Genomic DNA, 18,252 nt, shown 5'->3' on the forward strand with positions numbered 1-18,252 from the left:
GCCATGTATCGAACCCTGGGGTACTGGACTCTAAATGGTTTCCATCTTCTGATGGTTGGTTTAGTTGGGAACTTTCACAATAGAGCTTTTGATCTGTTTAACATCAGAGATTGTTTTGTTTGGTTGGTATGAAACCAGTTCTCCAAACTCTGTTGTGCACCAGCAAACCACACTAACTCTCACGCTGGTACTCACATTGATTGATGCTGTTCAGACATAAAGTACAATGTGAAACAACATCAAACTCAGACTCAGTTATTTGTGCGCACACAGAATGTTCAAACCAAATGTATTTTATTCTCGGTGGTACGTCTCGGTTTCATTTAGCCTAGAACATCTAGTTACATCCTGTCCTAGGTTTGTAGCTTTTATTTAAGACTGGCTACAACGTTGTCATTGTGAAAGCAAATGATTCATGTTACACTGTACCTTTAATAAACAAACACCAGTCTCTGTGTGGTATGGCCTGAAACGGATGATTGTTAGCATGTAAACACAGACTAAATAGATAGAGATGGGTGGATGCAGGTTCCTCTGAAGGTAGTCAGGATTTCTTTTGTGTGTGTGTGTGTGTTCTCTGTCTAGTGCCAGGGGTGGAGCTCAGGTCTTTCTATTGTGCCACTGGGCCAAACCCACCTTACATTCACAGGCCGGTCAGTGGTTTTGGGTGGCTGGTCAGAGGACGGGCAGATGAATGGGGGTATTGCCTCTTGGGGTTTGTGGATAGCAGCTACTACACGGTTACATTCCATTTCCTCTTCTGTTCAGGGTTCACAAACTTCTTCTGACAATAACCTTTTCCTTTAGAAAAGCCTGACTGGAAAGTGGAAGTCTATCAACCTAAAATAAATCAGCATCTCCACCCTGGTCAGTGGCACTGCTACAAGCACAGCAACATGAAAAGAACTTGTATAGACCAGCTCAGATCAGGATTATGAACACATTTACGTAAATACAGATTACCACATTCTGCAACACCTAGTGTAATGACATACTGTACAACACACTGTTCCATCTAAGTAGGTTGATTAATCTGACCAATTCACGTTTGGCAAAACTGACACATTTCGTATTGCTTTCAATCTTTTACAATCATTGCATTTTCATTTATTCATTTAGAAGACTCTTTTATCCAAAGCGACTTACAAATGAGAACAATAGAAGCAGTCAAACTAACAATATGCAAGTGCTATGACCTTTCCCAGTTTAATCTAACATTTATTTATTTTTGAAGATAATAGATATAGAATAGAAGATAAAGCGTTAGTATTAATGGATCAAGTGTTGCCGAAAAAGATGCGTCTTCAGCCGTTTCTTGAAAATGGATACGGACTCGGCCGCTCTGGTTGAGTTGGGCAGATCATTCCACCAGCCGGGAACAGACCAGGAAAAGGTCAGAGAAAGAGATTTAGTGTCTCTTTGAGATGCACCATAAGACGGCGTTCACTTGCAGAGTGCAAGTTTCTGGATGGCACGTAAGTCTGAAGTAATGAGTTTTGGTAAAAGGGAGCTACAGTGGTTGTTCTGTAGGCAAAAGTCAGTGACTTGAATTTGATGCGAGCAGCAACTAGCAACCAGTGCAATTTTGTGAGGAGAGGAGTGACGTGTGCTCTCTTCGGCTCATTAAAGACCACTCTAGCTGCGACGTTCTGGATCAGTTGCAGAGGTTTGACTGTGCAAGCTGGAAGACCAACCAGGAGAGCATTACAATAGTCTAGTCTGGATAGAACAAGAGCTTGGACAAGGAGTTGTGTAGCATGATCTGATAGGAAGGGCCTGATCCTCCTGATGTTGTATAAGGCAAATCTGCAGGACCGGCAGTTCTAGCAATGTGGGTCTGTGAAGTTCAATTGATCATCAATTACAACTCCAAGGTTCCTGGCTGACCTTGATGGAGTTATGGATGACGGGCCTAGCTGAATGGTGAAGTTGTGATGAAGTGTTGGGTTTGCCGGGACCACAGGTAGCTCTGTCTTCGCAAAGTTTAGTTGAAGGTGGTGGTCCTTCATCCAGCCAGAAATGTCTGTCAGGGAGGCTGAGATGCGAGCAGCTACTGTCAGATCATCAGGCTGGAAAGAGAGGTAGAGTTGTGTGTCATCAGTGTAGCAGTGATAGGAAAAGCCATGTTTCTGAATCACAGATACTAGTGGTGTCATGTAGATGGAGAAGAGAAGTGGTCCAAGCACTGAGCCCTGAGGCACTCCAGTAGCTAGATATTGGGTCTTAGACACCTCACCCCTCCACAACACCCTAAACCTACCTGAGAGGTAAGACTTGAACCATTGGAGTGCGGTTCCCGAGATGCCCTTCATCTTTAGGATTGACAGGAGGATCTGGTGGTTAACTGTGTCAAAGGCAGCAGACAGATCCAGCAGGATGAGAACTGAGGATTTTGAAACTGCTCTTGCCAGTCTCAGAGCTTCAGTTACCGAGAGCAGGGCAGTCTCAGTTGAGTGTCCGCTTTTGAAACCAGACTGGCTGTTGTCCAGGAGGTTTTTCTGTGTATGAAAGGAAGAGATCTGGTTGAAACAACTCGTTCAAGTTTCTTCGTGAAGAATGGAAGAAGAGATACCGGTCTGTACATTTCCAGATGTGCTGGATTTAGAGTGGGTTTCTTAAGCAGTGGGGTTACCCGTGCCTGCTTAAATGCTGTGGGGAAAAAATGACAATTAGTTGAATTTAAGATTGCTTTATTGACCCACTGAAATAGGACTTAAGTACATCTTTATAAGTAATTTCATAATTACTTCTATTGTAAAAATTTTAGTTTGACAAGGTGCACTTTTAAAAATTTTACTTAAGTGACAGTCATGATGTGTACTCTCTGAGTACACTTAAGTGGCATTTTATTTCATGAATAGTATATTATCTGAAAATACAGTTGTCTAAAAAAATCTTTTAAGATTTAGGGTACACTACAAGTGCACATTCAATACAATTAAGCACACAACGCTATTAGAAGAATATCATGGAACTACCAAGTACAAAAAACATACTAGTAGTACTATAGCACTTTCTGGTACCTTTGTGTTGTTAAGTTAGAAGTAAAGTGCACCGAAGTGCACATTCACTACAGTTACTGTAAGCACACTTCTTTTTCACAAGGGAAGACAGCAACATAAGAAGCACTACAGTGCAGAGTGTGATATGATATAAAAGATAATTTAGTAAATAGCTGGTCCCAGAGAGTGTATATAAAGAAGATGAGGGGGCCATGTATCGAACCCTGAGGTACCCCGAGTGGGTTTCTGATCAAATTTAGGCTGTTTTCTCATTGTTTATGCATTTGAGTCAGAACCATGGTATGCTTGCTTCATCAACTTGAATACTGCCATGAGGCAGACTTAGGAAAAGACAATGCTAGTTTCCCTGTAAAGTGACTCAAAAACGCTAGTGGGAATGTGCCCTTAGACTCTCCTCCCTTCCAGGATACCATGAAAGGTCTACCCATGAAGTCAGACTCAAACCAGTCGAGTGGAAGGAGAGTGATAGATTTGCCCCAGATAAGAGGAATAGACTCTGTGCTGTCTGGATTCAGTTAAAGACACAATAGGCCTCAGTTGTGGGACATGTTTGTCTATTCAATAGCTCTGATATCACTCCCGGGAAAGATCAGAAATAAACCATCTGCTACCAGAACAAGAATACAAGATCATTATTGACTTAAGAACACATGCTGTTTGTTTTCGATTTACGTCATCTGTAGTCATGTAGTCTATATAGCTGGGCATGCTTGACAGTGAGGTTGATAATTTGCAGGCCATTTAGTCTAATATGGGTGAACTTTGGACCTGACGTGGTGAAATGAAGCTGTGAATGGAAATGTGTTTCACCTTGTTGAGAAACATCTTTAATTTCTGTGAAGAAAGCTGTAATTTGACTTATCAAGCCTTGATATCTCTGAACGGATGTGACTTGTGTCATAGAGTCATGAGAGGCTGTGTGTAAATATTTATTATCGGTGGGTTTACTTGCAAGTGCATTTTAGTAAACTGTTGGTCAGGATGGTTTATAAGAAAACCCACAGAGAATACAGTCATCACAACACATCTACCATAAATGTCTAGATTATACACCAGTGTTTTCCAACCCTGTTCCTGAGGCACATCAACAGTACACATTATTATGTCTCCCTTATGTTACCCATCCAATTCAGGTTTTAAAGTCAGCTGATGAGTTGAGTCAGCAGTTTATTTAGGAAGAGTTTGAAAAGAGTTTGGTGTGCCTGTTAGCGTGCCTCCAGGAACAGGATTGGGAAATACTGGTAAACCACCACAAATTTTTCCCATTTATTTTCCAAACTGCTTGTTCTAGGGTCGCATTAATGCTGGAGCCTATCCCAGAGTCACGGGTCTTAGACAGGGAAACACCAGTGTTGTAGTCCAGACAAGACTGGACTTGGACTCAAGTCCATCTCAAGTCTGAGTCCAAGACCATATTTTCAGGAATGGTCACTCGGTCTGGACTCGGACTCAAAGAAACTGGTCTCGACTGTTTATAGAAAGTATGGTCTTGGACTTGAGATGGACTTGAGCCTCTTGTCCAAACTCGAGTACTACAACACTGGAGGGACTACTGCAGAGTTTAGCTTCAATCCAAATCAAATATACCCATACCAACTAATCAAGGTCTTCAGGATTAGTAGAAAATTCCAGGCAGGTGTTATTGGTCAGGTTTAGTCAGTAGTCCTGACTAAACCTGATAAATAGTCAGGTTTATGTACTAGCAGTTTATACCATTTTAGAGCACTAACTATTCTATTATGTATTTTTATTATTAATTTTCAGTTATGATTTAGTTGTTTAATTATTTACATTTATTTTATATATTGTCCTAACCAACCCCTAACCCTAAACACAACCTTTGGTATCCCTCTTGAAATATTTAGCCTAATTTGTTTCAATATATATGAGGCCCTATATTCTGGTTTTAAATTCAGGTTTGCTATAAAGAACAACCTTATTTTTTTCAACACGTAATCGAGATATTTTCTGTGTACGTACGACACAAGACTTCCTTGTTTTATTCCACGCCACGGCGCTTCTCATCTAATGTGAGGCTTGAAAACGCGAACTTTTTAAAACGGGTTTCAAAGTGCAAGTTTTTGAAAACGACACCGTTATCGCCTCTGTTTAAAAAACGTGAATTTGTGAAAACGGCGACGTCATGCGTATTACGTGTTCAGTCTATAGGCACGTAGTGTTTCTTTATAGTGAAACTTTTTAGTGACATCGCCATCTATTGGCCTGGCACGAATAATACAGCGGTTTTATCCGTTTTCACAGATCCGTGTGATCGGGGAACGGGGACAACGTTGTCATCTGTACGTGAAAAACGCAAAGGAAAAACATTTTTTTTATTGCAGGAAAATAGTATTGCCAGAAACAAAGGATGCAAACTCCACAGAGAATAGAGAACTTTTTTTTAAAAGTATGTAAGCAGTGTTGGGGTTTCACATTCATTGATGACATGACAGTAGAATTAGATAAACATATCACAGAGTAAACAGCCAGCTAAACACTAGCACTCCTTTGCTAAATGTTTGCCTAGTCAAAGCTGCATAGTTTCGGGTACAGTCATTTGAATATGTATAAGGCTGGTTTCAAGCATTATGATTCACTGTGTCTACTGTGTAGTGTAATGTTCTGAGCAAACTTTAATTGGGGAATCACCAATCATCAAATAATCCAGTTCAGCTGTGCATTTTTTATATTTGTAATACATACTACATGTTTACACATTTCAAATAGCCGAGCAAGAGCTAGAGGCCTACATTTCTTGTTTATTTCCACTCATCTGCATTTTTGCTAGTGCTGCAATGCATAGCATGAGTTTATACACAACTGCACATGCACTGTATATAATTATTTTTCAAGCTGTAAATAAAAGTACGTTTATTGGAGGACATTTTACCAAGAAAATACCAAAATGTCAAACCTTTACATTTAATACAGTGTGTTACTTCATTGTAATTATTGAAATTTAATAGAAATTTCAGACTGAAAATTGTTTCTACACCATTTTTTTTTACCCAGTGTAGCAGGAAACACACTTCAGCTTTCCGTTGACATCAAATCAGCTGACTCAGTTTACAAAATATGATCTTGCTATGTCATGAAATTGAAGCCATGAGAACATACTCTAGAATCTGCAGAGATGGCTTGTTTGGCTGCACAAAATATGATCTGCTTTGTCTAATTCATTGTAATAATATATAAATGTTGTTACTATACAGTGAGTTAACTTGGCGGTCAGAATATCAGCGCCCTCTAGACAGCTGTTTGCTACATATGTATTATAAATGCAGTGTTTTTTTAATAAATTTTGGTTCTTTAGTGCTGATGCAGAAAAAAAAAAAATTGGTTGGTCTGACTAATGTGCATTCGCAATGAATTAGCCAGACCAACCAAATTTGTATTTTTGTTTTTGCTGCATCAGCACTAAAGAACCAAAATGACAAAAAGACAAAACAAAAAGGTAAAGGCGTTCTGTTTCATGATCTTTTTCCATTGTATATTTTTGTGATCTTGCTTAAACAGCTGGTTTCAGATCACAGCACAGCATGTCTGTGGACTTGAGGTCAGGACTCTGTGATATGCAGTCTATGTAATTTTCTCTGTTTATGCACGAACAGAGATTTACTACCATGTTTTGGATCTTTTCTTGGATTTTGACTGGCCCAAACTCAGCTGTGTTTTCAAATATTTCGGCTTTTGACACAATTCATCGGTCCCCAAGTAGTAAAAACAACCCATATTGCTGTAAGTACCCTCTCCCTCCATGTTTCAGAGTTTGTAAGATCTTCTGGTGTTGGCAGCTGCAGTGATTGTGTCGGGTTGGCAGGGCTGATCCCAGGTCAAGGCTGAGGTTGTGTACACAGGATGTTCTTTTGGAGCCAAACCTTGGTTCCTCCCATTTTCTTTTCAATGGTTCCTCCTCACGAGATGGACAGGCTTTTGTGATTGCAGCAGATTCCTCAGATTCCCTGCCCTCTCTGAGATTCCTCCACACCAGACGCACAACACGTCCTCTGTTGCGCTGCTGACAGGCCTGGTGTGAATCCGGGATAGATGTACAGTTGAAGCTGAGCAGTGGGATGAGTCATTTAATTTTGATTAGGGACCTGAACAATGAATCGAAACTGCGATATGGCTTAGTGACATTATCCAATAGCTGCGATTTAATTCAATAAATATATGCGCGACACTGTGTTCATTTGCACTCAAGCTGCTCATGATCTGGTGTTTCGGCATCTCAGAGTGACTCATTCACAGTAAATGCTCCAAACTGTGAGTTTGGGTCTCTTATAAAGTGAGTTTGGGAACACAACATGCACCTATCATTTCACCAGATTTGTATTGAGAGGCGTTTATAATAATGTTGCCAACAAAGAAGAGGCTTGACCCCCTGTTGTTTTCTGCCAAGATAAAAGCTTGATGATTTAATCTTTGAAAGTTAAGAAATTAAGACAGCCATAACTATTGGTATTGCAATTTTATTGTTATTCTGTAAAAGAAAATGTGTATTATTTTTTATTAAATAAATGATTTTTTTTCATTGAACAAGGTAATAATATTATGACAGTAGTAATAATTTTGTTCTAATAATAATAATAATAATAATTGTTATTATTATTATTTTATAATAATAATAATAATAATAATAATAACAATTATTATTATTATTATAAAATAATAATAATAACAATTATTATTATTATTATTATTATTATTATTATTATTATTATTATTATTATATTATAATAATAATAATAATAATAATAATAATAATAATAATAATAATAATAATAATAATTGTTATTATTATTATTATTATTATTATTATTATAAAATATAATAATAATAATAATAATAATAATAATAATTGTTATTATTATTATTATTATTATTATTATTATTATAAAATATAATATATAAATAACATTATTATTATTATTTTATAATGTGGCCACAACAATATTTAATGTAACCTATGATAACTAAGGTGGAGAGAGATTTTTTTTTTTTTTTTACTGTTCACTTTATGGTTACTGACAGAGGTAATATAAATAGATAAAAATCAATATCAACGATATTGATATTTTGATGGCCAATTCTGATATCTTAGAGAGCAGGATGGTCGATATAAATGTGTTACATAATTTAATTTAATGATATTATATTGTTCCAATAAAATGTATATTTATGTTACATATTTACTAAATTAGAAATAATTAATTGGAAAAAAAAATATATATATATATATATATATATTTTTTTTTTTTTTTTTTAAATAAACATATTTATACTTTAGATAGAAACTTCTTTATTCTTTAATCTTATAAGGCTATAGTATTTTCTCCCCCCAGATAAATTAATAGCTAAAAGCATGAATAAAAAGGAGGGTAAAAACACTGTATGCAACAGTGCACTCAATAATCTGGTAAGTTTGTGCGCTCTGTGAATCATATTTTCTCAAATATAGCCCAGGTAATGCTAATTTTACACACAGTACACAGTGAATATGACATGGTCAACTGGATTTAGCACAGCATGGACGGAGCATCACACAGAGTACATATGTTTTTATCCAGGCTGCAAATACACCCCCCAAAAGATCGAACAGCTGGATTCGCCTAACTAAATGTTTATTAGGCATTCAAAGACCTGTTTTAATGTTATAGATACATATTTGCTGAATAGCGACAGTATATGATAAAGTTTTATTGCAGCCCAATCACTAATTCGTTCACTTTCTTTGTTTATTGGTTCTGTCTAATAATTTAACCGCATGGCATTCTCAGTGCTGGCAAAATAAAAGTCTTGGCGCTGTCAAAATTAAAAAGTCCACTGCCGACACTTATCAGCAAAACAGAAGTACTTTTCAGCTGATGCTGATGATTATAAAATGCCAAATATCAGTTGATATACTGGCCTTGGATATATATTGGACGACCACTAGAGTGAACCAAAGTGTGAACAGGCTTAAAAGGAAAATATTTCTATTGGTTGTGTGGTCTTTTTTTGCCGTAGCAATGTTAAATATTTGATAATATCGCAGTTCAAAAGGCAATCATTTTTTTATCAATTAATTTAGCCTTAAAAGGATGGTTCTCAAAAAGTAATTTTTCAGGTTTTCTGTTTATTTAAGCATGCACTGCAGTTTTGCCGTGCAATTCCTAAAATTAACAGCACCAAATGCGAGTAAAAATTACAGTTGGCGAGTAAATGTAACGTTGTCAATCGACAGTTGGCCGATAACTTTGTTTATGAAATCTAACAATGCAATGTTGTGGAGAACATTAATAATGATCGGGAGAGTTTACGAAAGTGAAAGTTTAAGCCTCGCCAATTCAAAACATTAAAGCACAAGAAGATGCGAAAGTGAACTCAATTCGTTTCTCGCGCCCTGTGTGGAAAGTTTTGTGTGCACAAACTTCCAAAGCGATCACCCAGAAAGCTGTGTCGAATACTGATATTGAGCTTTCTTTCACATCTTCTTGCGCTTGAAAGAAAAATTCACACAAAGTATCGTAGTAAACATAGTCAGTTATGTCTGAAGTGAACTTAAATAGTTGAGAAAGAAAACGCATGTACAGTAACAGTAACAGTATCAGTAGCCTATACTTGATCTTTGCAGGTCTTAAAGTGTTTACCTGCTGCTGTCTGTGTCATTAATGTTACTCAAACAACAAAAATCACTCACTGCTCTTTTCTGAATTTTTTATTTATTTTTTACTTTCATAAGGATTAATCTGTTTAATTTATACAGTGAAGACTATGCAGTGATTATTTTACATTGGATCACTATATTAAATTTCTGTACCAGAAAATTTCTTGTTTTTGCAAAAATAGGTTCATGGCCGGGAAAAAAAAAAATTTAAATTTCCGGTTAATTTTCTTAAGTCATCGGCCCTTGGAAGGTATGGCAAAAAGAACGAACGATTTTTATAACTATATCTTTATCATTATCGTAATAGCTGTGGTGTGCTATTCTTTTACATTTAGAACCATTATTAAAACCTCATAGTTAAAGACATCGTTCTTGGTGTGAACGGGCCTTAAGAGCTATTCAAGTCATTGGGCCCTATCATATACACGGTGCAATACAGCGCCAGGCACGACGCAAGCGTTTTTGGCTAGTTTCAGCCTGACGCAGTTATCATTTTCACATCCTGCGCCACATTGTTTAAATAGCTAATACATTTGCGCCCATTTGTGCGCCCATGGTCGTGCTGGTCTGAAAACGAGGTGTGTTCTGGCGCATTGTTGGACCACTGCTATTTTGAGGCAACAGAAATAGACTGAGCCATTGACCAACTGAAACCTGGTCTAAAGTCAATGGCGCAGTCTTTTATTTTGCTATTTAAAGGGCGCATTAGTAATGTGCGCCTATAGGCGGAGTCCACAACGCGTGTACACTTGTATACTTGTACACATGCGTGTACACGCGTGTCCCGTAGATGGTCTGCTCGCGAGCTTTAACCTCGAGCACGAGCAGATCCGTTTCCTCTCTGGAGACGCGTTCAGTTTTTCCGCTTGCAAATTCCGCCATGTAAATAGCGAATCCGCCATGGCGCGAGCGCAACTGGCTTTTAAGGGGAATGGGAGATGAGGCTCTGATTGGTTTATTGCACGTTACGCCCAAAAAACACCCATTACTCATTAAGAGAATAGGGGCAACCCTTTTAGACCATGCGCCGGGAGCACCGACCATTTGCAAATACCAAAAGTGGATTCGGACACGCCCTAAGTGCACTTGTGTGCTTTAGACCATGCGCTTAGATCGTTAAAATAGGGCCCTATATCTTAATCATTATCGTAATAGTTGCGGTGTGCTATTCTTTTACATTTAGAACCATTATTAAAACCTCAGTTAGACATCATTCTTGGCGTTAACAGGCCTTAAGAGCTGTTCAAGTCATTATGTAATTGAGCAATATACATTATGTAACCAAATTTAGCACTGGTGTTTTAAATGCGTTTGATCCATAATTATATAAGCCACTGTGAAATGTTTGATTGGTTTAATCAAGTGGGCAGAATGATCAGATCCTGTTGTGTTGTAATTTATTTATAGATTGCAGAATTGAGGCGAAATGAGGAGGAAGCAGAAGCAGAGCTATTCGCCAGGGCAGGTTACACCCCTCACAGACTGATTCGTCTCCATGATGTCCTGACTGACGGCGCTGTGATGGAGCGTGTGAGTTGTGCTGTGGTTCAGGGCGGGTGGTGTTTCCGCATTGTTTCTGACAGTGGAAAGCAGGTGTGGTCCTCAGGAAGTCCAGCTCTTCCTGCGCTTGAGTCAAACAGAGAGGAAATGCTGCCGTGGCACTGTGTGTAAGAGTGACAATACTGGGAGTATTGGAAATGCTAATCATGTTTTCACTCACTGCTACTGTTGCTTATATTTGCAGTTAGCCAGAACAATCCTCTCAAGGATTAAACTTTTACATGAACAGTGACTCTCCCAGCATTGTTTGTGCTACACATGACGAATAATTTGCGTTTGCATCAAACTAAATATGAAGCAGACTCTGAATAATGATAATTGTACCGAACAGGGCTGCGTTTAGCTGAGCTGATTGTAGAGAACATTGGTGGCAATGGTCTTCACAATAAACTTGAAATCTGTGTGTTTTTTTTTGTCATTGTACAGTTCTCTTGGCTAAATACAATCAACAGCGGTTAAAATTAGCAGTTAAAATTATCAACAGCGGTTAAAATTATCAAATAGCAGTCTGAATCACTGTCCAAAGCACTATAAAAAGACCCAACTTGCTGAACGTAGCGGAAGGGTGTTATTTTCCTGCATGACAATGCACTGAACCGTGTGCCGTCTTAAAACAGTGAGGGGTGGCTCATGATCAGGTGACCTCATCCGGTGCGCCGCCCACTTCCATCGCATTCAGGACAAAGAGAAAACATCCTTCTGTCTGGGTCTATTTCTCTGTCCAGTACAACAACCCTTGTGAAAACGAAGTGTGCTTAGAATGTGCATTCAGTGTCAATCTTAATAATATTTACAAAAATCCAGATCATGTAATATTGATCAATGATATAAAAGACCACTTAAGTGCACTTAAAGAGAGTTCACTTAAGTTTTATTTTCAAGGTACATTTTAAATCATGTTTTCTTTAAAGAAGTACACTTGTTTTGATGATGACTAACATACTAAAGCACATGTAAAGCACTCAATTATAATTAAAACTGTAGTGTGTGATTCAATATTACATTTAAAGTTCATATAGATGAAATGTATTAAATTGAAACTTCATCACTAATGTAGAAATACAATAAGTTTCAATGAAATTTTATTTTACTGTACCATAAATGCTTGTCGGTACATTCAGAAGTAACTTTGGCCATATTTCACAGATAATAGAAGTAATTATGAAATTACATATGATGTACATCATCAAAGTTGGTACTTATGGTAATTGCAGTAAAAAAGCCTTTCATATTAATTTGTTTAAAATGTATTAAAACTATAATACATTTTATTTTTTAATTGTAAATTACAAAATTCTGAAAAAATTCTGAAAAAATTCTGAAAAAATTCTGAAAAAAATTCTGAAAAAAAAATTCTGAAAAAAAAATTCTAAAAGTGTCTGAAAAGTTTGTACTTAAGGGGATAGTTCACCCAAAAATGCATCCCATAATTTACTCACCCTCAAACCATCCTAGGTGTATATGACTTGTATATGTCGGGTCAGAGGTCACTCTTCGGCTGGAACTCGACTCACGTACAGACGTTACCTAAATCATGACAATGTTTGCATAGATCACTGAAAGAAGAAGTTAATGTTAATTTATAAAGTTATAAATATGGATATTTTTCTTACAAAAACGCATTGCTTCACTTCAGAAGGCCTTTATTAACCCCTGGAGCCGTATGGATTACTTTTATGATGTATGGATGCTCTTTTTTGGGCATCAAAAACTCATGCTCTATTCAATCCCATTATAAAGCCTGGAAGAGCCAAAATATTATTTAATATAACTCCGATTGTGTTTGGATGAAAGAAAAGAGTCATATACACCTAGGATTGCTTGAAGGTGAGTAAATTATGCTATACATTTAATTTTTTGGGTGAACTAACCCTTTAAGTACAGTATATTCTTTCAAAATATGTATGTTTGTAATCAGTACTTTTAAAAAAAATGCTTAAGTGTTCTTCTGTTTCACAAGGGGAAGGTTCTCAACCGGCAGACATGAATATTAGGTAGTAAGTGTTCTTATTTGTGCCTAATGCAATATAATTGCGGTCTTAGATTTGTTCAAAGCGGTTACATAAACACAGCCTCTATGTTAAGACTGTGTCTTAAAAACTAGTCTGGCCAGCTAGAAGTTAGTCGAGGGATAATCAGTCTAATTTTGGATTCAAATTAGAAAAAAAAGAAAAAAATTAGATCACTTAACTTTTATTGTAAGACTAGTCTGAGCAGTTTATGCAACCTGCCACAGGTTTTAATGAGGTCTTCTTGGCTTCTGACATTAAGTATAACTGCTCAGTGCTGCTCAGTTTGTCGGTTTTCTTCAGTTAAATGAAAACAAGACTGAAGTTATTTTATTTGGCTTCCCCCATTTGCTAGACGGCCTGACCTCTAGTTTAGGACCTCTGCAAGCGAAGATCCACACTCATGTAAAGAACTTGGCTGTTGTTGTTGATCCAGAGTTAAAATTTGACAAACAAATAAACTCTGTTGTCAGAGCCAGATTTTTCCAGCTTAGGGGCTTATGGAAATTTAAATCTTTTCTGTCTTTTAGTGACCTAGAGACAGTCATCCATAGGGGCTTTCGCACCGGAGGAACCTTGTCATAGTTCCTAGAACTATTGCTGGAAGTACCCGGGTTTTGCCGTGTTCGCACCGCAGGAACTGGGAACGATTTTAGTTCTAGGAACTTTCCTTTTGGAAAAATTAATTTAGCTCCTACTTCAGAGTCTAAACCAACACTATAGGAACTATCCGTGACGTTGGTGTACACTGATTGGCCGAACGCACGTGAAACACCAGCCATTTTAAAAAAAGGCTGTGTAAAAACACAGATTATAGCCTATATATTTACTCCAGAAACTACCTTTACAAACATGGATAACAGTGATAGATCGGCCTCTTAACCTTTACGCTGAGGAGAAAACCCAACGCAACTTTGAGGAGACCAAGCAAAACATGATTATGTATTTCTGCTCAGCAACACTAAACATCAACCACACGGCATACGCTAATACCTTTTCATTACTGTCTACTTTCTATGTATAACAGTTGTATCTAATAACGTATTAGACAGGACTGTTAGACAGATCGTAAACTAATGAACACGGAGAATGACTCTCAGCGCCGTCAAAATAAAAGTCACAACCACAAGCGCGGCTCACGTCACTTCAGAGTTCCTACTGGCGGTGCGAATGCAACCAGGAAAATGTTCCTAAGGGAACCATTAGTTCTCGAGGAACCACCCTGGTGACAGAGCCTTCTCCGTATTTGCCCCTAAGCTGTGGAATTCGCCACCTCAATCTGTTATCTGTTATCTGCTATCTTCTTCTTTATCTGCATTTCAGTCATCTCTGAAAATGTATCTTTTTTTCTCAGGCCTATTCATAGTTTTGGATATGTTATTCTCAGTGATTAAAATTCTTAGTCATGATTTTAAAATGGTTTAAGTTGCTAATTTAAATTTGTAAACTCTGTATTTTTGTGTGACTGTTATTTTTATCGTATTTTTGTGAAGCACCTTGGTCAGCAGAAATGTTGTTTTAAGGTGCTATATAAATAAAAGTGACCTTGACCTTGACCTTGCTCTTTAAGATAAGACTATATTCTAAAAGATGAAAGGCACAGACATTCTGACGCCCAACTTCCTACGTTCCAGTGGCACTCGCTCGCTTGTGTTTCATTGTGCTGATGTTGAGTTTGTTGTGTTGTGTCTGTCCTGCAGGACTTGAAGCCCGAGCTCAGACCGCGGCGCTGTGCCATCAAGAAAGGCTCCAATGGCTTCGGCTTTAACCTGCACAGCGAGAAGTCCAGACCCGGCCAGTACATCAGAGCTGTAGATGAGGACTCGCCGGCACAGAGGTCCGGCCTAAAACCCAAAGACCGGATAATACAGGTACAAGACACACTTTCTCAAGTCTCTCTTTAAGTGCACTTATGTGATATTTTATTTCATTTATATTATATTATCTACAAGTACAGCTTTTTTTAAATATAAACATATTTTACCAAAGGTTACACGGTATATATTATACACTAAATACATTTAAAATACATTAACAAATGTAATTTTGGACAACACACTTCTGGTGAAATTAAAATAAATGATTTTACATGTGCTTAAGTATATAACACTACAAAAACATTTGCTGTGTTTTAAAATGTGCGTTTATGTAAAACTTAATTAGACATTATTACAAAGTGCATTTAAAAAAAAAATACACTTAAGTATGTTAAGAAACATGAACGTGTGCTCTTTTTAAGTGCACTTAAGTGTGTTAAGAAACATAAACTTGTGTTTTTTTTAATGCATTTAAGTGTGTTAAGAAACTTAAACTTGTGTTCTTTTTAATGCACTTAAGTGTGTTAAGAAACATAAACTTGTGTTCTTTTTAATGCACTTAAGCGTGTTAAGAAACATGAACATGTGCTCTTTTCAAGTGCACTTAAGTGTGTTAAGAAACATGAACGTGTGCTCTTTTCAAGTGCACTTAAGTGTTAAGAAACATGAATGTGTTCTCTTTTTAAGTGCACTTAAGTGTGTTAAGAAACATGAATGTGTGCTTTGTTTAAGTGCACTTAAGTGTGTTAAGAAACATGAACGTGTGCTCTTTTCAAGTGCACTTAAGTGTTAAGAAACATGAAAGTGTGCTCTGTTTAAGTGCACTGAAGTGTGTTAAGAAACATGAAAGTGTTCTCTTTTTAAGTGCACTTTAGTGTGTTAAGAAACATTAACGTGTGCTCTGTTTAAGTGCACTTATGTGGCCTTTAATTTTAGTAGTACTATATTATCTAAAAGTTCACTTTTTAAAAAGATTTAAAGTGCACTAAAAGTACACATTCAATACAATTAAGCACACTTATTTTTCACAATGGCATGGTTTTACAAAATAACTTTGGTGAGAAAAGTCTTTGGTGTTTGAATAAAACATGATAGATTTATTCTTTTCCAAGTAAAGTGTTATTATGACTTGGAAACACTGTTCCTGGAAGGGAAATTTGTACATTGTGCCACTTTTTTGTAAGCATATCCTGTTTGAGAACAGAGAAGCAAGACAAATAGGACAGAAGTGGAACATGGGCAAGAGCCCTGGAATCGAGCACATCACCCTCATGAACATTAGAGAGTCAAGCAAGAAGCCATGAGCAATACTCAATAATCATACTACTACTATACTGAAATCTGAGACTCTGCTTGTGTTATTGTGCGTGTACTGTGTAGGATACACCACACCAGTCTGAATTTATGTCAGGGCTCCAGACTGTCTAAATACAAAAATGTGAAGTAACTTGAGGATTGCCCACCTTTTTTCGATTAAACACTGCTATAAACAACACTTAGGATGTCACAGTGCAGCACTGACCAGTTTCAAAGCACAATGTGACAGTAGCACCTCAATGCAGTCCACAAGATCCAGGGGGCGGGGTTGGATCCAGATCTAAGGGGTGGAGATTAGTAGGTTTAGGGGTGGGTTTAGGGATCAGGATCCAACTCCTCCCCCTGGATTTCGTGTTCTGCAGTGAGGACCATCTCCAGTGTGATGTACACTACATCCCTTTTTTTCCCTATCAGACCTTCAAATTAAACAAGGGTTTAAGGCAAGACACTTCAGGTGAATAGGGTGAGAATTTTAACTAATAGCCATCATTATACTTCCCTAGATAATCACAGTACATTAAGACATTTATTTTGTATTACAAGTTTTGTGAAATATGGAAATAAGTTATGATTAAATATGGAAATTAGGCATTAGCTAAGTAAATATGCACCAATTTGCATAATTTTCCAGAACAGAAACCTGAACATTGGATAAAGCCAAAATTTTCACCATCAACGGCCAGAAAACAAGAATGTACTGTTTTTTGGTACACGATCGATACAATGTTTTATAAATTAAGCGAAAGATATTTACACTCCTTCAGAATATAGATTGTAAAGAACTGTAAAGTTTGGTGTATGTAAGTGCTACTAAAGTGGAGATTTCTGGCTCAGCCTGTCAGGATAAAACAGTCATGAAACTCCAGAGGGCGCCGTCTGATCGGTCCTTTACATGCAATTTACAAGCAATTACATCATTACCGCATGGCACAAGCTGATTGGATCTGCTGATCCTGCAGCCAATGAGATTACTTGCTCAACATTAAAATAGTCTGGTTCAGTGATTGCTGAACCCCTCCACCTCCCCAGCTCCACCTGCCCAGATCTGCTACGGGATTTATGTATGTCTTTTTATGCAGCAGAAGCAGGATATCTTACATGCTCACAGCAGTGTGTCTGTGTATCTATTAACAGTAGCAAGTCCATACTTGAGCATGGATATCAGATCTAGTCCGGCAAGACCAAATACATGAACAATTGCCATGTTCATTAAGATACTAAAACTATTTTGAGAACTGCCTTTAAAGATACTGTATGTACTCTAATTGAAACCTACAGATGCGTATAGACAATATGTAATACACTTAAATGTGTATTTTGGATGTGTTCTTTTCCGTTAAGCAGAATCACATGAACAAGAGTGCTCTGTTTCTGCTTAACTGAAAAGAAAACATGTGACATGAACAGCCCAGCAAACACAACTACTGTAAAAAATTGTTTAATATTAAGAAACTTATATTTTAAACACAGTATTGTTAATATTGTCTATTTTTGCTCTATTGCTCCACAGCAGAACTGTTGTTTGCCTTCGAGCAACACGGTGTGTGTTTTGTTCCCAAATGCATTCAAATGCTTATACGTAATAATCCTGTAGAAAATGTACATGATACTAAAAATAAAGAAAGAGTAGGTTTCTGGAGGTTTTTCTCTGTCCGGTTCTTGTGTGAGATGTAATTCTTTAGTATGGCCACTCCATCCGGAGCGAGAGCCACGGAAAGGCCACCAGTGAACGAGTGAAGGAAGGGAAGGAAGCAGAGGGATGGAGGGGTCTTTGTTATCCCAGAGGGGCCTCCAGGCCTCCTCCTGAGAGCCGGGCTCTTTGTGTTGGACAGGCAGCTATTGTTCATGCTGAGCGCACATTGTCCGTTTCCTCTCTG

General features: G+C 37.5%; 2 protein-coding genes across 3 annotated transcripts in view; both read left to right on the top strand.

Annotated features, from left to right (window-relative positions):
• LOC308702727 (tripartite motif-containing protein 16-like) overlaps nucleotides 1-18,252 on the top strand; it is a 662,678-nt gene that overhangs the window by 161,200 nt on the left and 483,226 nt on the right. The gene's annotated exons all lie outside the window — the stretch shown is intronic.
• Nucleotides 1-18,252, top strand: part of nherf1b (NHERF family PDZ scaffold protein 1b) — a 39,615-nt gene that overhangs the window by 5,864 nt on the left and 15,499 nt on the right. Inside the window, exons 2-3 of one of the 2 annotated variants that reach the window (XM_081372095.1) lie at nucleotides 11,080-11,202; nucleotides 14,942-15,112. In XM_081372095.1, coding sequence (XP_081228221.1) covers nucleotides 11,080-11,202; nucleotides 14,942-15,112 — 294 coding nt within the window. The remainder of the gene's footprint in view (nucleotides 1-11,079; nucleotides 11,203-14,941; nucleotides 15,113-18,252) is intronic. The other variant, XM_081372096.1, reaches the window with a different exon arrangement.

The sequence above is a fragment of the Scardinius erythrophthalmus genome (genome assembly GCF_964197995.2).
Source record: "Scardinius erythrophthalmus genome assembly, chromosome: 1".
NCBI lineage: Eukaryota > Metazoa > Chordata > Actinopteri > Cypriniformes > Leuciscidae > Scardinius > Scardinius erythrophthalmus.